We start from the raw sequence: 22,675 nt of genomic DNA, 5'->3' as shown, positions 1-22,675 counted from the left end.
TGAAAGAAGCAGCTCCCATTTATCGGCTCCCATTTATGCTTGTGGCACATATCATTTGCAGAAATTTTTTTTATATGTAAACAAATCTTTGGATACGGTTTAAACACTGTGTAGGTCATTGTTGTCTACAAATAAGTGACTACACCTCAAGGTATGAGCTGATAAAAATAACTGTATATACAAGCAATTTCTGTTTGTTGTACAATATGTTATGAACACGAGAAATACAATTTTGTTTGCCAAAAAACCCTACTTGTCAATCTATGTGGATGTATGAAACCATGTACATAGCAGAACCTTTACCCGCCTAATGCAGCCAAGGAGGCTCGTAAGTCAGAGAGTGATACAGAACAAATAATATAAAATCTCAGGATTCCGTACAGTGGAAAAAAGAAATTATATATGAGAACAAACCCGATACCTGGTGGAATCTGATAATAAACAATCCCTCTTACAACAGAGTATCAATCCATACATCAGGTAAAATGAACAATAAAGAACCAGACAAGACAAACATATACGAGGAAAAGAGGGAAGGAGGGGAAGGAGCGAATACCATCTGATAGGATAATAAGATTTCTGATTGTACACTGGCAAAAGAACAAAACAAAAGGGGAGAAGAAAAAATCAAAAATACCAATACCAATATTTCATTCATTTATTCCCATCATAGAATATATTGACATTGCAGATTTGTTATGTGTAAGAAATAAGTTCACACCCACAAAATTACAACCAGGTGGAGCAGATAAGGTAATACAAGAACCCCAAAACTTGATGTACTCATCTACACCTAAAAAAAGATTGCGCCAATCAAAACAGCATTGGCGGCATGCTAGGAAAAAAGCCTTTGCATTAGAGTAAAGAACATTTGATACTAAACATATAGACATGGCATTCTATGGGTTGATGAATCAAAGAGTTGTTTGGCAACAATAAGAAAAAATTTGAACGAACTGATGGCATTAGATTGTAAGCTCTTTGGGGCAGGGTCTTCTCCTCCTCCGATGTCACTGTCTGTATCTGTCTGTCACTTGCAACCCCTATTTAATGTACAGCGCTGCGTAATATGTTGGCGCTATAGAAACCCTGTTTATTATTATTATTATTATTATTAATAATAATAATAATAATAATAATAATAATGATTTCTGGATGATGACCTTATACAAATTGTAAATTATGGAGATGGGAATTTTATGGTTTGCGTTGCCTTGGTTGCTTCAGGATCTGTGCAGCTTGAAGTTATGAACACAAATATGAAATGCGCATGGAAGGTAACGCCCAAATATTTGAGATGTTTGGAGAATTGATCCATAATAATAAAACATTAGCGACTAATGGACAGGTTTAGATAATGCCTACTCGATGTTATTTCAGCGAAAGAGGGCATTGCCTGAGATTTTCACAGCTCTGCTACACAATCCACATTTGAAGACATCTACCACCAAATCTGACTTTTGGGAATTTAGGCTGTCACTATAATAAAAGTCTATTTCAACCCCATGACTCAAACCTGGAATGGATCTGGTCCAGGATTGAAAACATTTGCTAATAAATAACTAATGACTTTTAAAAAATCTTTTCCAGGTTTGCTGGATCACCCAGCTTCACTGCTGAACATTTATTCTCTCCAGCCTTGGCGATCTTTAATAAATCAGACTCAGTACATCAGTTATATTATTAATGGTAGCGTGAGGAAGAATTATAAATTCAAGGAATTCCTCCGGTGCCTTCTGGTCTCAGTGACAGCTGCATTCCCGTTTTTTTTGTGTTGGTGTCACATGAAGAGAAAGCAAAATCTCCCCAATGCCCTTGTAGAAAAAAAAGAAAAAAAAAAGAAATGGTAACTCTGTCCAAAATGCTAAAAAAGTAACTTTGTTGGTAAAATGAAAGTTTGATGAAACAAATGCTTTTTTTTGCAATAGAAAAGAAAAACTCCTCCAGCCTGCACCAGTAATCTGCACTGTATTGAAAAACAAAAATAAAAGCCATCTAAAAACTCTTTTGAAATGAACACTTCTAGTGTAAAATTTTTGCTCCCCTACAGCTGTAAGTGGTTCTTCCCGCCACAGTGGTGACATAGGGGCCAGTGGGACAAACCATACAGTGCAGCAGGGGCCCAGAATCTGACACTTGAAGAAGTATCAATTTTTGAAGATTTTTCAGGCCGTTCTCTCTTTTCATTGCAGCCCAGTTTGGCAGCAGGAGAGAGAAATGTTTACTATCTTGCTTCATGCTTTGCTTTAATAACCAGAACCCTTTGTGTCAGTGAACAATGCTCTAGTCTTGTGTTTGGATTGAAGAAGAATCACAGGAAGTTGAGCCTGAATAATAACCGTCCATCCCTGATTTAGGAGAAAACTGATCATCCAAAAACATAAAACATTTTCTTTGATATTCCAGCCCATAGAATTGCCATATAGTAACCCATTGGCACAATACAACCCAAGACATAAACTCCATGTCTGGCTTATGAGCCATCACGGGGACACCACGGCTACGACCATGGAATATGTAGAGTATAACAATAGATTTCACATGGGGGAATGTGGGAGGGGGGTCAGGCTTTGTCATCTTCCATTCCCAGAGTTACTCAGACTTTGATTTCCTCAACTAGAGGCCATCGCTGAGAGCTCAGTTCTGAAGGGTTTCCTGTACTCACAGTCCTGCTACGCCTTTTCCTCTTTCCATGCCCAGATCCCAGAAACCTGTGGAAGTCAGAGGTGGCGGACGTGGGAAACTCACAGAGGAGCCAGACCTTTGGAATATTCTCGAAACCTACCAGCAGATGTTCTCTGTTGTCCGCAGAGCTAACAATCAGTGATGTTTCTATTGTGGTTATAACCAAGGGCCGGCTGGGCTTAGTACCCCATCGTTCCATTCACATTGCCGCAAATAAACAAGTTCTGGGAAACGTCCTATTGGGAGTGGACAGCTTGGATCCTTTTGGAGTATTTTGTTGAACATCAGGATTTCAGGATTAATATTTTCGAGGATCTGTTCCTTAAAAACCAAACTTGGCTAAAGGATGAAAATTTGGCTGTGATTCTTGGACACGTGGATCAAACTGGGCGACTTTCACCTCTGTGCCACGGCTGGGACCATGCTAAGGCTCTTGCCTGTCCTGGGGCTCTTGTTCAGTTCTTTCCTTCTAAGAAAAACAGGTAAAACCCTGAAAATTGTTCAGAGTGGATGATTGTGACGTTGTGACTGTTTCAGGTGGCTTTGTTTGTGTTTTGGCTTGAGAAGATCAGGCCCAGGCGAGATCAGTGGGAGGAGAGATTGGTGGTATTCGGCAAAACGTAGGCAATTAGGTGAAATGGTTTGGCATCGATGTAGAAGGTGAATGTTGGGTCGTGTTTGGTGATATTTGGGTACAATGAGCTTTTTTTGGATCCTGAAATTAAGGGAGGATCTATCAATCCTGGATCTGCTCACATGGAAGAAACATCCCCAGCTTCAATAAAAATATATACAAGGGAGGCAATTTCTCCTAAGCAACCCAATACACGAAAAAATGTTCTGCTTATGCCACGTTATTACTTTCACTACGTCACCTGAAAGATAACCGGATAAAACAGACCGGCTTCATTATATGGAATTGCACCATGCCACAATATTATGCAACATTGCAGATCTGAGGCCATGTGTAGCTTACACCATTGGGATCCAGATATTCCAACCTTGGTGGTCTACTCCATGTCTTCCTTTATTATTGTCACTACATTGGCCCACAGAGCTCCTTATTGGGCAACCCATCGACCAATGTTAGGACAATGGACCTCATTTATTAACGCTCTCCAAGGCTGGAGAGGATACACTTCCATCAGTGAAGCTGGGTAATCCAGCAAACCTGGAATGGATCTGGTCCAGGATTAAATAAAACCTTAGGAAATCCATTCAATGATTGCTGGATCACCCAGCTTCACTGGTGAAAGTGTATCCTCTCCAGCCTTGGGGAGCTTTAATAAATCAGACCCAATGTCACCCACTTCTAACCAGCTATCAAGTGCAAGAATAATCAGGTGGGTCACAACAACCTACCCACCTAGTAATACATTTTCAATATATGGTGCTGATGGTAGGTTACCTCAATCTCTCTTTGTGATCACAAGCTGGTTTTGGGTGTTGAATTTCTTGTTTTCCAGATTCAGGTGAGATCTCTTACAATTGGCTCGCTAAGACTGGAGAGGATACATTTTCATCAGTGAAGCTGGGTGATCCAACAAACCTGGAATGGATTTCTTCAAAGTCATTTGCTATTTGCTAGCAAATGTTTTGAATCCTAGACCAGATCCATTACAGGTTTTCTGGATCACCCAGCTTCACTGATGAAAGTGTATCCTCTCCAGGCTTGGAGAGCTTTAATCAATCAGGCCTTTGTAACGTATTTATTCAGCTGTTCTTTATGAGCGGTATGACGGTTATCACATGGATGGTGTCAAGGTGTCTCCGGCCAGTGCCATGCTTGTTCAAAAATGAATGGTGTCCTGGTGGTTGTGGTTGGGTAACAACTACCCCCAATATTTCCCTCTGTGAAGTTGTGCACTGGGTGATACGCCTATGGTTTTGGTTGATGAGTGGTGAATGCCCGACTCCCAACCACCTAAAGCAGAAGATGAATATGGGGAAAAGCTTCATTGAAAGAGTAATAGAAGAATAGAATCTGCTGTTGGAAAGGATCCATTCACTCATAGAAGCTATAGGTGAAACCTAATACATTCACCATAATAGGAAATATATATCAATTCTATCATGAAGGTCCTTTTCCAAGCTCTTGCTATCATGGGGTGACCACTGTTTCCGAGATGTGATCATGTGTTGTCACCCTGGTGGAGATTACCATAAAGCATGGGGATACATATTTCACTGGAAGCCAATCCATGCAATGATTTATTAAAGTTACTAATTAATTATGATGAGCAGGGTTTTAACAAACCAAATGCCATTCACTTACAATGGACTTAAACCTCTATATTGTGTTATGTGTAAATATGTATCCGGAACATGTATAATGAGGTGCCGTGCATTATAAATGGGATGAATGATGGTTCCTGCTATGGCTGTTCACAAATATCTGCTACAGATCAGTCTCTGTAGTTGCTGGAGGAGAACAGACTGAGGAAATGCTTCCTCCTGTCTGCAGCAAACTGATAGCATTATCTTAGCCAAGGCAAAGTCACTGATTGGAACTCAAGGTTTGATTAATAAAGGAATTTATTCATGCAGAATTCATGCAGACTTGCATGCCATGGGTCTTCATTCACCTTGTATCTCCCATACAAGGTGTGCTCAATAGCAAGCAGCTATGACCAAGGCACAGCTCCGGATAATTTGCTATATATCAGTGGGGTTCTCCTATATCCCCTCCACCCCTTCCCTTACCGCCACCATTCAGCATTCTGATCCCATTCAGACCTTCATCTGCATGGATTAGCTTTACGGCTCTAAGAGGTCATGTGGCCAAAAATTAGAAGTATGAAAAACTATGACTGGGGTTGTGCCCTTTGTTACACCAGACTCAAGAATTGTTTGACCATCATGTATGTTATTGGAATTTTGACGTGTTTTGAGTGCAGTGGTGCAAAACTTTGACTTCCTGTAATTTAGACTAGTCACTGCTGCTCTCCCTGCTTGTGCAGGGTGGCTGGGTCTGTCTCCACCCCTTCTATAATTCTCAACAAGTAGCTTGTGGGGGGTGGGGCTATTGGGCCCCTCCCACAGCTCTTCTCTCTGTACAAGTTATATTCAGTATTATAGTAATAGTGGACAAAGAAATTTGTTGATTACAATGTTTCCTTTACAATGCCTTTATTTATATAAATCATTTATTCACTCATTAACCTTTCTTTAAACATTTTTTTCAGTTTTGGATATAGTAAAGGATTTGAACCCCTTCCACTTTTCTCCCATTTAGGGCTCTATTGAAGAGATTTCCACCCATTTCTTTCCCTGTAGACAAAAAGTCAAACAACAACAGCAGAGTTCAAACTAAAATTGCATTTTCTAACTTTGCAAAGCTTTTGTATTTCTGCCGCACCAAACAATCCCAGTTGGAGCTCTGAATATTCTCTGCTGCAGTTCAGTAACACTTATGTGTTTTCTCCACACTCCTGTGACTGGACAGAAAAGGAGAAGCAGTAAGGAGATGATGTCATCTCTCTGTTACTCTCTCCTCCTATCAGCACACCTGATTGGCCTAAAATTCTGCTTCTTTCTCTCCAAGCCTGAGCTTTGCTGAACAAGAACTGCAAATGGCTTTACAGCCAATATCCAAGGATGTACTAATGTATTTACATCTGCCTTCATTTGTAACTTTTATACATATTTGGAGCTCAGCTTTAGGTTTGGTCTGATTTTGGTATACAAGGCAGGGTGATGGCCAATTTTATTGCCTTGGTTTCATTATAATGTATTTTTTTTGTTTCCTGCAGGGGGCGTACTCGATGTCACGTTGGTGTCAATTACCTCTGAGCACCGCCGGGGAAATCTGACGTTAACATGTATCACGGGAGAGCGGGAAATGCGAAGTTCAGACTTGAGCATTGAGCGGGATAATACCATCGTGAAGATCGCTCATTCACCGCCCTTCCATACCAAATCACAAGAGAATGAACTGCAGGTCAGATATTCCTCCAAGGCGCTGGTAGGGGTGTTTTACTGCATCGCCAAGGGGCTGTCCGAGCACACGAAAATCCTCTATCCCTACAACAGTCCCTCCGGTAAGTCAATGGACAGCCATGTACATCAGTGTCCAGAACATGAGAGATCATGTATGACACATGTATGACCGATGTATGATACATGCATGACACACATATGACCCAGGTATGATGCATGCATTACAAATGTATGATACACATACACTTGGCACACATGTCACCCACGTATGACACCAGTATGACCCATATATGACACATGTATGACTGATGTATGATACATGTATGACACACCTATGGCTCATGTATAATACACACATGACATACACATGACCCAGGTATGATACATGTGTGACACATGAATGACACGTGTATAACTCACACATGACACACGCCTTGCATTAATGGCAATATCAGTGTAAAAAGGACTGGAGACAATTTGCACCAAAAAACTATTCCAATTTTCAACATTTCAGATTTACATAATTTTGATGATGATTGTGTAAGTTTATTACACAACCGCTAAACATGGCAGTCACCAAAATTGATGGAATACCCAAGGGAAACGTGTCTGGATTGTGAAATTGTTAAAAATGCCATTTGTAAATCAAAGTAAGGTTGGGAAAAAGTTTTTTTTTAAAGTAGGTTGCTGACTTTCTGTGCTAATTGCAAAGCTCTCTGCCTCTCTCTCTCTTCCTCTCCCCTCCTCTCTCTCTCTTCCTCTCTCTCTTTCTCTCTCTCCCTCTCTCTCTTTCTCTCTCTCCCTCTCTCTCTCTCTTCATATAATTTTGCATGCAGTATTCTATGGTAGACCCTTTCCTTGGGTTTCCTTGGATCGCACACATTCCCTCCTATTATTCCCATTTCCATTCCCATGTTCCCTTCTCTGATTGGACTTTTCCTTCCTCTTGTAAAGCCTTTTCATGATATCTCCAGTCAGACAAATGATAAAAGAGTAAAAAACATCTAGATTGTGAATTCCCATACAAATTCCAGCTCACGTTCGTTGTGCCAGTCCCTGTAAGAGTCCTGGGATGGTGATGTGTCAGGAAGACATTTTCATGGTGGACATCTCTGATAGAGAAGGGGCCCTAATGGCAGGAAACAAACCGAGCGATAAGAGATCTCAGAGAAGAATACAAGAGGAAGTGCACTGTACACCAGACAGCTGATGTCTGCCTCGGCAAATATGAAACGAGGGCCCTGCGTGCTTAGCATTCCAGCTCCCTGCACACCCTGCCATTCTGGGGCCCTGGAGGAAATGGGGGCCCTAGGAAATTGCCCGAAAACTGTCCCAGACACTTTATATTTATATATAATTTCAGGCTTTATGACCTCTTGTTTGACCGGTTTTACAGTTCCATAATACGTTTGTTCTCTTTAAATATCTTATTCATTTGTTTGGTTTATTCAAATAAATGTAATAATTTAAAAAGACCCCATGGGGCTCAATTTATAAAGCAGTGGTTGTAACTTCACTTCAAATATTAACGTCCGATATTTTTGCTGCAGCTGATCTGACACCTTTGAGAGTGACGGTAACTGTCAGCATCAACCAAGATGCGCACTTAGAGGCGAAAGTGATGAAGTCACAGCATGCGGATATTATGTGGAAATATAACGGTAAGGACGAGGGTAATGTGAGAATTTTCCCATGAGGCTACGGAATAAATCCCTTTAGTTAGTGAATAAGATGACGTTCTGCTGACATCAGCCATCCAATCATGTGCATGGAAAACTCTTTTTTTCTAAATCGCCTGCATTTGATTGGATATTCTTTACACTAAATTTTAAATTCAATTACCAAGCCAAGTCAAACATTCCTTACAAAATGATAATCAACCTTGCTAAGTCAATTACGTGATTCAACATCCACTTACAACACCTTTGTGATATTATTTGTAATAGTAATGTCTTAAATATTTTCTGCCCGAATAATAAACATTTTAGGTTGAAGATGTTCAATTTATATATTTCTAAAGGAGAACTGACATCATTGTGCTTATTCCATTCATAAAATCGATGATCAGGTGACATGATTGTTACTTTTATGAAAAATCCCCATTGCATAAATGAATTGATGACCACTACTATTTATTTTACTATTATTATTACTTTAACAGTGATGAACCCCAAAGCTCACAATGGAGATTTAAAATGCTAGTTCCAGCACCTTGATTGTCGTGAAAGCTAGGTGGCCTCAATGGAGGTGAAGGGGACATGAAGGCCACTTCCAAAGATGGAGAACTATTGATCCATTCAAGTGAATCGTTTCTGATCTTCAGTGTAGTGTAGTGCAGCAATCAAAGTATTAAATGCTAACATTCAAAATCAACCTTTTATTAGTTTGGTGGTAAAAAAGTGCTGACTAAAATGTAAAAAGTTGATTAGCAATTTTTTGTAAGAGTCTTCAGACTGGAGGTTGGAACCCAGATTCCTGTGGGGCTTCCAGTGGCTGGAACTTTACCTGGTACCCCACCACTGCTGGCGCTTGAACATTTTACATCAGGTGTTAGCAAGCGGTACTGATCTGCACATCATCCCCAATTTGTTCCCTATTGGAGGCGGCAGGTTAGACGCTTCTCAATTGCAGGAGGAAATGGTAACAGCCCGACAATCCCACCGTCATTCTGAAGTCCCGAGTATGAAAAAGTGAACATTTGGAGCATTCTCAAGAATTGTTCCTCCAGACTCAGCAGTCCATGTACACAAAGATCTGTGCTAACACAATATCACTTCCATTCCAGGAACTTTTTTCCAGACCACCTACAAGGACGAGGTCAGTGACATGATCGCACGTCTTACCCTCCCAAATGTGCACCTGAGTCAGGCGGGAGTGTACAGCGGCGGGTTCACCGGAGAGACACCACTCACCAACGCCTTCTTTAGACTCATCGTACGAGGTCAGTCATCAGGACCCAGATTTCTACATTGTGGGGCCACTTGATTCTAACTTTTCTGATATTATTTTACTTTCTTCTTCTATAATCCAGGGTGCCCAGAGAACAAGTGGGGTCCATCTTGCCAAAAGGATTGCCTTGAGTGTCTAAATGGTGGCGTGTGCCATGACGTTAGTGGAGAGTGTATTTGTGCCCCAGGATTCATGGGAACCCGCTGTGAGAAGGGTAGGTCAAGTGCCCCACTCTGATTCAATGAGGGGGCCTTGCTTGAGCCTGGGAAGATGATAGTGGCCTTTTGTATAATTACCTTCCTTATACGCCTGTTGTGAATTGAGCAAACATTCTTTGATGTTGGTGTCCAACCCTTTAGAAGTCTAGGGAAGACAATTGATTTATATAATTGTTAATGTATACAGAGCGAACATTACCTATCAAGAGCCGATCCTAGGGGGGCCTATTTTACCATGCAGGCAAAGGATGAACTTACTAAAGCGTATAAATCCCCGTTCCTTCATAATTATGTTGAAGATTAACTTATTTATCATACGTATTTTTTTGATAGCTTTACTTTTGCTCGCTCTTCACCATCCTTTCCTTTTTTATCGAAGGTCCTACCCTTGCCATGTTCTATCCAAACAAAATTTGGCTAGAGTTGGACTTCAGAATGTGGATTAGTTAGAACCCCTGGCAGGTTTATGATGCTGTCTGTGTCTTTATTGGGAAGATTCACACTGACCATTTGTTTTGGTGATTAGCGTCACTGTCAATGAAAATTAAGGGTAATCCAAAATGTTAGAGCTGACACCAGAACTCAACCAGGTGTGGGGAAATGTTTTACTCCGGTCTACCTGTCCTGATGACAACTGTCTTCAAAGTGTCCTCTTGCTTTAGAGAGACCTCCTATTACTGTATGCTTTGTCACTAGGACGGGGAGTTAGGAACAATCTCCCTAATGGGGATACAATACTGTATCATAAACTTAAAATGAAAAACTTTTGGCTACACTTTGATTTTGTTACTGCTTGGCAAAAAATAAAATATCACAGAGATTAAAAAACTGAATACATGGGAATACACAAATAAACTTTTTTGCTTTACAGCCTGCAGAGAGGGGAACTTTGGCCGAAACTGTCAGGAGACATGTAAGAGGGACCAGGGCTGCAAAGGGCTCACTTTCTGCCTTCCGGACCCCTATGGATGTTCCTGTGGAAGCGGCTGGACCGGCACCCATTGCCAAAAAGGTGCCGAAACCATTTTAATCCCCCTTTTTTTTCCATGGAAGTTTCTGCATTTTGTATGGCACATGTACGCAGACAAATAGAAGACTATAGAAGCGTAAATATCCTGAAACACAGATGTAGCATGAAATTATTAATGTAGGTATAAACCCAACTCACGAATAAACCCAATGGCCCTAATATGCAATATCCTAATATGCCCCTTTATCACAATGTTTTAGGTTAGGTGTTCCCTATTGATCAGGTTGGAGTAGAGGAACTTGAATGTCCTATACAGAGCCCTGACCTCCATCTCACTAAACACCTTAGGGATAAATTGGAACACTAATTTGGTGTCACAAGTGGGATAAATTTCCACAAACACCCCCATAATCTTATGGAAAGGATTTCTAGAAGAGTGGAGGATGTTAGAGCCACAAGGGGTTAGAGTGGGTAACTCCATATGGATGTCCATAGTTTTGGAATGGGTTTCCCAACATAGAAGTCATGGTTAGATTTCCACAAATGTTCAGCCTATGGAATACCTTATATACCATATGAAAGAAAAAAAACTTACTGAATTCCATACAATGTATAAGCCGTATGTTCTGAATTTGCATTATGTGAGTGCTCAATGTGTTTACCAAGGGTAAGAGACAAAAACAGGATATCTATTAGTGGACTTTGCATCGGATGTATGTGAGCATCATCCATGGTCACCACCTACATCCTGGACTGAGATAATGGCTCAGAGATGACACAATCATGTAAATCCTGGAGCTGTTCATGTTCACAAATGTATAACATGCACAAATTACTGAAAGGTCATCTTATAGCTTCCTCGGTTTAATATTGTTGTAGCTTAACAGAAATGTTTCCATAAGGATGATTTGGACACATCTAGGATTTCTTCCTGTTTCATACAATGCCATCTGACTCTCATTTACAGAGTGCCCTGCTGGAACGTATGGAGCCAACTGTGCCCTGAAATGTAAATGTGAGAGCGGTGGCTCCTGTAATCGGTTTAGCGGCTGTGTCTGCGCCAACGGCTATCATGGACAACATTGTGAGATGTCAGGTAATGGATTCAACCACTGTGTGTGAACACAAGTTTCATGGCGTCAATGTTCTGCCCACCCCCCAAGTGTCAGTGCGTCAATGTTCTGGGCCCCCCAACTCTTCGTGTATCAATGTTCTGGGCCCCCCAAGTGTCAGTGTATCAATGTTCTGGGCCCCCCAAGTGTCAGTGTATCAATGTTATGCCCCCCCCAAGTGTCAGTGTATCAATGTTATGGCCCCAACAAATGTCAGCGTATCAATGTTATAGGATCCCCAATTGTCAATGTGTCATGGTTCTGACCCCCAAGTGTTAGTGTGCTAATATTTTGGGACACCCAAGTGTTGGTACATCATTGTTCTGGGACACCAAGTGTCATAGTATCATTGTTCCAGGAGCCTTAGTGTTATTGCATTATAGATCTGGGGCCCCAAGGGCCAGAGTTTCATTATACAAGGCCCTCCAAGTGTCAGTGTGTTATTTTTTAGGATCTCCAATTGTCAATGTGTCATTGTTCTGGCCCCCACAAGTGTTCCATGCCAATTTTCTAAAACCCCCAAGTTTTGGTATGCTACTATTCTGGGACCCCCAAATGTTGGTACTTCATTATTCTGGAACCCCAAATGAAATTACATTATTGTTCTGGGCCTCCCAAATGGCGGTGTTTCATTGACCCCAAGCCTCATTGTGCCATTGTTCTGGAACTCCCAAGTGGCATTGTATTGAGAGCCCCAAGTGTCAGTATCTCAATGTTCTAATACCCCAAGAGTTGGTATATCTAATCATTAGAACCCCCCAGTGAAAGTGTGTCATTGCTCCGGGCCCCTGAAAATGTCAGTGTGTAATTTACCCCGTGTCAATGTGTCATTGTTTTGGGACCCCAAGTGTCAGTGTGTCATTGTTCTGGCACCCCCATGTTTCCGTGTGTCATTGTTGCGGGGCCTTAGTGTTACTGTATTGTAGTTCTGGGTCCCCAAGGGTCAGTGTATCATTATTCTCTCCCCAACATGTGTCAGCATATCAATGTTCTAGGATCCCCAATTGTTAGTGTTTCATTGCTGTGGCCCCCTCAAGTGTCAGCATATCAATGTTCTAAGACCCCCAAGTGTTGGTATTATATTATTCTGGGACTGCCAAGTGTTGGTACATCATTATTTAGGGACCCCCCAGTGACAGCATATCATTGTTCTGGGCCCCTACAAATGTCAGTGTGTCATTGACCCCAAGTGTCAGTGTGTCATTGTTCCGATAACCTTAGTGTTACTGTTTCATAGTTCTGGGGCCCCAAGGGTCAGTGTTTCATTTTACTTGGGCCCCCAAGCTTCAGTGTGTTATTGTTCTGAGATCTCTAACCATCAGAGTGTCAAAAACACAAGGTATGCCTGAGAAATTACAGTTCAGTGATCGCTTTGTGTTTTTGTCTTTGCCATTGAATTTCCAAATTCCAAATCTCATTATTCTGGAGACCTGCAAAGGTGCATTATAGGCAATCATTACCTGGCTTTTGTCTGGTTGATCTAACTGTAATAACAATGTCACTGCTCCAGGTCTGGGGTAAGAAATGGTTGGGAAGCCAAAAGCCAGAACAGTTAGAAAGGGAAGGGGGGCGAACAGAAAATTGCCAAGATTGATCTGGATTTAAACAAAGAGCCCCTGTCTAACCTGATTGTTTTTTAAACTAAAATATAATTTCTAGCTTCAAATACAAGTAATTATAAAAGCAAGGACTTGAGAAAGAAACCCAAGGAAGGTGCTGAAGCTTGCATCGTTATAAAATAAGTCTCTGCATTAATCAATGACTAGCACAGTACGAGTGTATTTGTAGGAACATGAATAAAAATATATTTAGTTTTCCCCATTTTCCCTTTTTTATCTCCTTGGCTGCAGATCGTCATCCTCAAATCATTGATCTTCCATCCTTGGTGGAGTTCAACCTGAATTCCACTGCAGTACTGACCTGTGCTGCATCTGGGAACCCCCAGCCTGTTTTGGGGAGTATAGTGTTACGGAGGCCCGATGGAACCGTCATCATGGTAAGCTGCAAGTCTTCGATACTTTAGATGAAATTAAGTAAATCGGGTAGTTGAGTGCTGAGTCCTTTTTTGGCAGGTGCCCACCTCTCTCTAGGTAAACAATCATTATCTGTATCGCGCAGTATCATGTTCTTGCCTTCTTCCTTCTCACTCCTAAAAAACTTGGATATCAGGCTTAGCTTGTGAAAAGTCAGGATCTGTCTGCCGCTTTCATTGCCCAATAAATGGAAAATGTTTGGATTTGGGTGATTTTTTTTTAGTATTTTAAATGTTACTTCTTTCTTTATTGTATTTCAATTATTTATTTTTTAAAGCTTCACTCTAGAATTTACAGGCTAAACAGAAACTGTTTGATTTCAGACTGTCTCTCTATTGTCTAAACAGAACCGGCTGAGACAGTAGTCTCTGCTCAGATGTATTATTATTTGTGGTAATTCTAACCTAAACTACTGATCCCTAAAAAACAGAACAATCTAAGAATAGCCAGGTTTATATGTTAAAGGGATCTTAATGCTAACGTCAGACCTGCAGCAAACCACACCATTTTATGCACTTTTGTACACGGTTGCATTTTCACTCCAATGGGGTTGTGGTAGGGATGCAATGGGCTGATTCATTAAAGCTCTCCACGACTTGAGATGATAGAGTATTATGTGAGAACCTGAGTGATCCAGCTCACCTGGAATGGATTTACTAGGAAGTATGGTCTATTAGTTGTCAAATGTTTTCAATTCCGGACCAGATTAATTCCTGGATTTCTGGATCACCTAGGCACTCCCATGCGAGTCTTCCTTCTCAGTTCTTGGAGAGCTATAATGAATCAGTCCCAATATGTTGCTTTTGGCCTTGTTGTTGTATTTCCTCCTCTGGATATATTAATAATGCAAGGGCAGATCATGCAAACATGTGGATTGTGTGCAGACTGCCTAATGAACCTTATACTGATTCTCCAATATTTAAAGTTCACTGGGAAAACCTTCACCTGCTTTTTACAGAAGAATAAATAAAGACCTATAGTGCTCACAAAAGTTGATGCTGATATCTTGGATTTCATTTTTTTTAGAATTCTTCACCACTTTTTGGTTAAATGACATCACTGTACTCCATGTATGGGTTATAGTACCAGAGTCAACTTGCTGCCTTACAAATATATCTAATAATAATGCTACACCCAAAATCTAAGGATATTACATCATTAATCATATTCCTCCTGTCTCTGGATTACAATCTGTTATTCTCTAATTTTCATGCTTTGCTCCATCTCTACCCCCACGCAGGCCAGCAATGCTCTCCTGGATTCGGAACGCAGTACTTGTACTTTCACCGTACCCACCATGACTCTGAATGACAATGGATTATGGGAGTGCCGGGTGTCTACCAGGGGTGGGCAGGACAATCGTAAATTTCGTGTACAGGTTAAAGGTGAGACAGTCCAGCCTTCCAGTATTGAATCAAAGGTTGACATTGTCTTGTTATGTGTAACTGATCGCTCATCTTGTATTATTGTTCGCAGTGCCGCCGGCCCCCTTGGAACCGCCACGTTTACTGGAGAGGCGCAGCAGGCAGCTCATCCTGGCTCCCGTTCATCACTTTTCAGGAGATGGGCCAATATCATCAATCAAACTGCTATATCAGTCCAAGCACATGAAATCTGACTGGCACAGCATAACAGGTAAAACCTTACTGTACATTTTGTACAATAGTTGTTGCCAGTTGACATTAGGGTGACCATAAGAGACGTCCAGGATCCTTCAATTTCTGTGATTCTCAAATCTAATATTTCTGTTTTATTTATTTTTTTTACCTCTTTTTTATTGCTATTCTGGAAGCAAGTGGCATTTTTACCCAAAAGGATGAAACCTATCAAGAACAGTTCCTATGAAAACATAAAATGATATAAAGTGTTGATAGTAGGGTTCTGTGACCTCTAAATAATAAATATTAACATTTGTCAGTGTTAATACCTCTTTGAGGACCACCACCATGCATGATACCACCAATACTGATGGTAGGTATCAAAGCTTTACAGTATGTCTGTGATAGCTCAGGTCTCAGCTAATGATTGGGAACCAGAATGGATCTTAATCACATTATCATTATTTCAGCTATGGAATATTAGTAACATGCATGGTGGTATTTTTATTGATAATATATGCTGTCAACCCCTGCAGCCCAAAAATGGCAGCATGTCTGTGTTTAGTACTGCAATCATCAGATATAAATATAGTGTCAAACTTGCCTACCCATCTTCTTTTGAAACCATCACTTCTTCCCACCATTCCATATCTCCCATCCTATTGTGTGAAAATTCCCCCACCTACTAAATTGTAAGCTCTTCGGGGCAGGGTCCTCCCCTCCTCCTGTATCACTGTCTGTATTAGTCTGTCATTTGTAACCCAAAAATCATTTATTGTACAGTGCTGCGTAATATGTTGGTGCTATAAAAATCCTGTTTAATAATAATAATAGTAATAATAATATTAATAATTAAAAAAGTATATTCCTCTGCAGTTATCAGCTTATATTAGAAGGAAAGAGATTTTTTTGTTAAATGACAACAGCAAAACCTGAGATATCTTTACAAAATAAAACAAATGTTAGGTATGGAATTTTGTCAGTCTTTGTAAATTGAACTAGTAACAGAAAAATTTGGCATGTGCATCTAGGCTTAGCCATCAATTGATCAACATGATGGCTCAGTGGCTCAGCTCTGGTCTTTGCAGTACTGGGTCCTAGGTTTGAATCTCAGCCAGGACACTATCTGCATGGAGTTTGCAGGTTCTCCTGAGTTTGTGTGGGTTTCCTCCGGGTACTCCAGTTTCCTCCCACATTCTAAAAACATGCAGCTAGGTTAATTGGCTCCCCCCAAGTTGTTCTAAGGCTGTAGTAATGACATATGACTATGGCAGGGACTTTAGATTGTGAGCTCCTTTGAGGGACAGCTAGTAACTTGACTATGGACTTTGTACAGTGCTGCGTAATATGTTGGCGCTATGTAAATACTGGATAATATTATTCAACACAATGGTTGGTTTGAAGCTGGTCACAATTTTTTTTCTGGTGTCACTTGTAGCTGTTCCACCAAACCTAAAATATGTATAACGTAACATGGATATGCAGAGGCCAATGTTCAGACTTTACAGCTTACAGACTTGATAGAGATAGACAGATGATAAATACATTGCATCCACTAACTTCCTTACTTTCCTATCTCTATTTATAGTGGAGCAAAAAGGCAACATCACTCTTCCAAACCTAAAGCCAGTCACTGCTTATCAGGTGCGCTATCAGCTGAGTCGGCCAGGCCCTGGTGGTGAAGGCCCCCTGGGACCAATTGCTGTTCTGGTAACAGACTGCATAGGTATGTATTTAATTTAACAGACTTTTAAATTATTTTATTGATGTGCTATAAGGAATAATACTAACGCAATCAGAAATTCCTCCAGTAAGTGGTGAAGAAACAGGGTTTGAAGGGGATATTGACCCTAAGTCATGGTGAGCCCACAGAACCTGTACAGCAACAGTATACGAAAAGTAAAAATGTAATCCTGCACTGCCCCACTATATTCATTAGCCATTATGTAAAATGTATATATTGAATATTTAAGTAAACATTTGCTGGTAGTCTTAGTATTGTACTTGTAGCCCTGATGGAGGAGGCGGTTTTACCCAAAACGTGTTGGCACTTTCTTTGAGCTTTTTAACTTATTACCTTCAACTTTTAACTTTAATTTTTTAAAACTTTTCAACTTATATAGTATTATAAATATTAAAACCTTGTGCCACTTTCTCAGTTAGAAAAACATACTGCAAGGAGCCACCATATGACTAGACAGGTGGTTCTATATTTGAAAAGCCCCTAAACAACAATAATATACCTTTCTATGACATAAGCCGATGGTTCCACTGCTTTATCTTTCTATTAGACCCATATTAAAAGCTATTTTTAGGTCTCAGTTATTTTTTCTTGTGTTTTAGTAGAACCTACAGTAAAGCCAGAAATAAAAGGTTACTCCAAGGAAGACAGAAACTCAATATATATTAATTGGCAGCTGCCTGACTACAGTAGTGTTGGAAGTGGGTTCCTGGTCAGGGTTTACTACCCACCAAACCAGCTTTATCGAGAGGAGAATGTGACATCTATGGATATCCTGACTGCAAAGATTTATGGCCTCAGCTCCAACATAGAATACACATTCAGAGTCTTAATTTATCACTGCACCAGCCTTGGTCCTCCTTCGGATCCCTACAAAATTGAGCTCAATAGCAAGGGTAAGTCCACTCAACAACTACCTACTAAGGTCCTGCATGGTCGTCCTCAATGTTCCCAATAACTAAAACATATTCTTCTCCCGACCTTTTCTGCTTCTATCTTCTTGGATTTACCATTAGGTCTTCCACCATAACATGCTCCTCTATGTTAAAGATGTGCAGCTTCTGCCCTTTTTTCTACCTTTCTGACTACACTCACTGCTGGAATATCGCATGCTCCATCATGGGTTCCCATAGTGGTTGAAAATACTCTGCTCATGAAAAGGATAAATTTAGGTACCGGTTGTCTCACTCCAAATTTATGGTTTCAGAGATCTAGCCTCTCCTTAAGAGATCGAATAGTATGTGTAAAGAAAGAAAACGAGAGGGGATTTCGTAGCTAAATAAATCCGGTTGAAAACTGAAATACAACTCGATTTATTTAACCGCTAAATCTCTTCTCTTTCTCTTTCTTTACTCATACTACTCTGCTCATGATCTTTTTTCTACTTTCTAATTACGCTACTGTCTGGAATATGAAACCCTCTTACACGAACCTTAAAATTTGTAGAAAATTTTACCTTCTTCCTATCTTTATGATTACACTCACCACCATGATATAACACTAACCCACATGGCCCTCCTAAGGGTCAAACCATTTTGTTCCTGACCTGACTCAGTGATTAGCACTCTGTCCTATGCAGCGCTGGGTCCGGGTTCATATCTAAGCCGGGACAATATCTGGATAGAGTTTGGATGTTCTCCACGTGTTTGTGTGGATTTCCTCCAGGCACTCCGGTTTTCTCCTAATAGAGTTATTTTCCAAGTACCATTTTGGTTTCTGTCTGAAATCATGCACATAAGAATTGCTGCTCCTTTTTGGAACTTACAACTTACATCCCTAAATTGCCTGTGTCTCCAGGTCCCTCACCCCCCAAGGATGTACGTGCTAAACCTCTTTCTCGGGACAGCATGGAATTGACCTGGTCTCCTCCCGATGATCCTAACGGTGGCATAACTAAGTATACGGTTGAGAGCCGAAGGTTTGGAGTCCCTGGGGAGCAGCAATGGGCAGATACAGAGGGCCACAACCAGACTTGGTACATTATCAGAGGCCTGAACGCTAGCACCTTCTACCAATTCCGGGTTCAGGCAAACTCCAGAGTTCCCGGCGAATGGAGCCAAACTGTAACAGCTTCAACCTACACTGATGGTACATTTTTACTTTATCTCTCTCTATGTGATGACTATTGGATTTACCCCTATGGAGGATTGTAGACCTCTAAAGTAAAACTGGCATCGTGGAAGCTCTCAGTTTCCAAGACCAGTGAATAATAAACCATCATGGTTGTGCAGCTTGTTACTCTCTGCAACACATCAAACATTGTAAAAAATGATGTTATGAAACCAAAGAAAGGTCCTATAGATGCAACCACTTACACAACAGAAAAAGCTCCACCAGCTTTAAATGCCCTTTATAAATGATATTAATGTGAAATACCTCTAAGCTTCAACAAATGGCTAAATACAAAGATGAAATGGATAAATTACCATGCAAAGGATTTTATTTCAGTTCCTCTTGTCCCGAGACTTAGAGAGCCCTGCCAATCAGCAGAGCCTCCAAGTTTGGACCTCACTTCTCTCCGCTGCAGACAAGCAAAACATCCTGGTCACTTTCCTGCCCCAAGCCTAAATGGAAGAACTTCAGCAGAAGTCTTCACTTACTTTGCCCTCTCTTGCTGTCAGTGTGTTTCTTATAAACTCTTGATCACGTAGCACAGTTTATTGTCTCCCAGTGTTGCCATAAATGGATGACAAGATACCAATGAGAGGAGCGGGGAAGGGGTAGTCCACTCTAGGTGCCTCTGGTCATTGGGTTCCATGGGGCCAATCAGCAAACTGGACGGTGTAATAAAAATGCCCTGGAGCCATATAGTCTAGGTTTACCACTGCAAGAGGCTAATACAAAGGCCAATTCACATACTTCTTCATTCCTTTAATATTTTGTAATGAATACATAACTATTCAGCTTTGACATAAGATCTACTTTACTATTGTTAAAGCTAACTGCTGTTTTTTTCCCCTAGATTCCCATCACATGCCCCCCAGCTTGGGAAGTATTAACCCGCAGACGGCTAGTTCAGGTCACCAGCTGATCTTGGCAGTAATTGGATCTGTATCGGTCACGTGTTTCACCATCATTCTCGCCTTGCTTGCTCTCTTCTGTATAAAAAAAAATTTATTTCACCGCAGGAAAATGTTCACCTACCAGTCGGGATCGGTGAGTGATATAACTTAAATAAAAGGCTTTATTCCTTGCGTTTACCAATACTGGAGAAGATACTCTTTCATCAGTGAACCTGGGTGACCCAGCAAAACTGGAATGGATCTGGTCCAGGATTGCAAATAGCAAATTACTTTAAAGAAAACTATTCCAGGTTTGCTAGATCACCCAAGTTCACTGATGAATGTGTATCTTCTCCAGCCTTGGAGAGTAGTGTTGGTCGAATATTCCATTATTCGAACCAATAGGGCAATATTGTTCGGGTGATCGAACGTCAAATTCGAACACTATTAAAGTCAATTTGGGGAAAATTTGGGTTATTTTTCGGGACTGTGTAGAACTGCAAGAGCAATCAGGGGAGCAGAGCTGACAGCTCCGCTCCCATGATTGCTCTTGCAGGCCTAGTGTAACTATAGTATGTGTTCTTGGATAGAGATTCTCTATCCAGAACAAAGGACTCCCATAGGATCCCCGGGCACTGGAGGCTAAATGAGGACAAGTCTCCCCATTCATCAACTCTAGTGTTCTGTGATTGGCTGGGGAAAAGAAAAACCTGATGACACTTGATCTGTCATCAGGGTTTACCTTTCCTCAGCCAATCACAGAGCACTAGAGGTGATAAATGGGGAGAGTTGTCCTTATTTAACCTCTAGTACCCAGGGATCCCACACTGACAGGAGGAATCATCCAGTCATTGTGGGATAACCTGAAAAAAAATAAAAGTTAGTTACACAAAGAACACACATTCAATAAATTACTTTAGCATATGCATTTTCTGCTTCTTTATGCATTTTATAGCAAAAAACAAAAACAAATATTTATAACATGCAAACTGTAACTGTACCTGCGATGGCTTTATGAACATTTTAAGAGGAGTGTAGAGACTTGGTCATATTGCTGGAGAAACTGTACAATTATCTAAGAATAACAAGTTATGATGACACCTAAAATGATTTTCATGGCTGCATAGTTGCAAACGTTTTTCCAATCTCTGATTTTGCCATTTTTAAGGGAGAGGAGACCATCCTGCAGTTTAGTTCGGGGACCCTGACCCTCACCCGACGCCCAAGACCACAGACCGAGCCCTTCTCATACCCCATCCTCGACTGGGAGGACATTAAGTTTGAGGATGTGATTGGAGAAGGAAATTTGGGACAGGTTATCAAGGCAATGATTAAGAAAGATGGGATGCGTATGAATGCTGCAATCAAGATGCTAAAAGGTGAGGAAAACGTTTTTAGAAAGATATGGAGACAATTCTGCTACAACTGTGGGCTGCACATGTGTAGAACAATCTTACATATATCAGCCAGTGCACCTGTGCATATTATTTAAATAAAGATATTTATTTTAAACAGTTTATTACACATTTCCAAATTCAGGATACTTTTTGAATGTTTTTGAATTTGTTTAATAAGGATCAAACAGCAACGTTAAATAAACAATGTAGATCTGAAAATAAAATCTGCCTTTTCCAAAGCTTCTGTTTTCTATTTAGGGCTTGCTAATTTATAACATTTATCAGGGAATGTTGTTTTGTAACTGACGACTACCTAAAAAACACCAGTGAGCCACCAAATCCTTTCATTATATGGGAAGGTAATGAGGGTGGTTGAAGAGACAAATTTATTGGTGTTTTGCAGGCGTTATACTTGTCCCCTGTCAATCTTTTTGAACAACGGCCCATAACCATGTTTGGATGCTAAGTGGTTGAAATTGGGTGCCCAGTAAGCAGTAACTGCTTGTAAATTGACCTGGGAATGGTGGCTCAGTGGTTAGCACTCTGGCCTTTGCAGCGATGGATCCCAGGTTTGAATCTAGGGTCAGGACTCTATCTGCATGGAGTTTGCAGGTTCTTCAGTGTCTGCGTGGGTTTCCTCCGGGTACTCCGGTTTCCTCCCACATCCCAAAAACATGCAGTTAGGTTAATTTGCTACACCCCCCTATAATAAAATCTTATGGGAAGGACAGTAGATTATGAGCCACCTTAAGGGACGGCTAGTGACATGACTTTGGACTTTGTACAGCGCCGCGTAACATGATGGCGCTATATAAATACTGTGTAATAATAATAACAAGACTTTAGTAATTCTGGTTGCTTTCCAGATATCTGATACTCCACTGTATGGGGTGTAGGTAGTGTAAAGTACCAAATATATAGGGAATAGTTGGCAGTTACCAGTGTTTTTATGAAAGCGACACTGCAGATCAAAAGAGTGAGAAGTGCTGGGAATACAAATAGTGGGGTATGACATTGGAGGCTGCTTTGTA

The 22,675-nt window shown here is 40.8% G+C and overlaps 1 protein-coding gene across 1 annotated transcript in view; it reads left to right on the top strand.

The window, feature by feature from the left end:
• Window positions 1–2,589: 2,589 nt before the first annotated feature.
• TIE1 (tyrosine kinase with immunoglobulin like and EGF like domains 1) overlaps window positions 2,590–22,675 on the top strand; it is a gene marked incomplete in the record, with an annotated part of 27,313 nt that continues 7,227 nt past the window's right edge. The window contains 15 exon segments of the mRNA XM_072419332.1: window positions 2,590–3,167; window positions 6,438–6,725; window positions 8,175–8,285; window positions 9,410–9,565; window positions 9,656–9,787; window positions 10,663–10,803; window positions 11,729–11,857; window positions 13,724–13,869; window positions 15,147–15,291; window positions 15,383–15,541; window positions 17,093–17,230; window positions 17,851–18,141; window positions 19,043–19,333; window positions 20,208–20,401; window positions 21,416–21,626. Of these exon segments, the coding sequence (XP_072275433.1) occupies window positions 3,107–3,167; window positions 6,438–6,725; window positions 8,175–8,285; window positions 9,410–9,565; window positions 9,656–9,787; window positions 10,663–10,803; window positions 11,729–11,857; window positions 13,724–13,869; window positions 15,147–15,291; window positions 15,383–15,541; window positions 17,093–17,230; window positions 17,851–18,141; window positions 19,043–19,333; window positions 20,208–20,401; window positions 21,416–21,626 (2,593 nt within the window).

The sequence above is a fragment of the Pyxicephalus adspersus genome, chromosome 8, assembly GCF_032062135.1.
Source record: "Pyxicephalus adspersus chromosome 8, UCB_Pads_2.0, whole genome shotgun sequence".
Taxonomy (NCBI): domain Eukaryota; kingdom Metazoa; phylum Chordata; class Amphibia; order Anura; family Pyxicephalidae; genus Pyxicephalus; species Pyxicephalus adspersus.
This window is presented reverse-complemented; position numbering and strand designations above follow the sequence as displayed.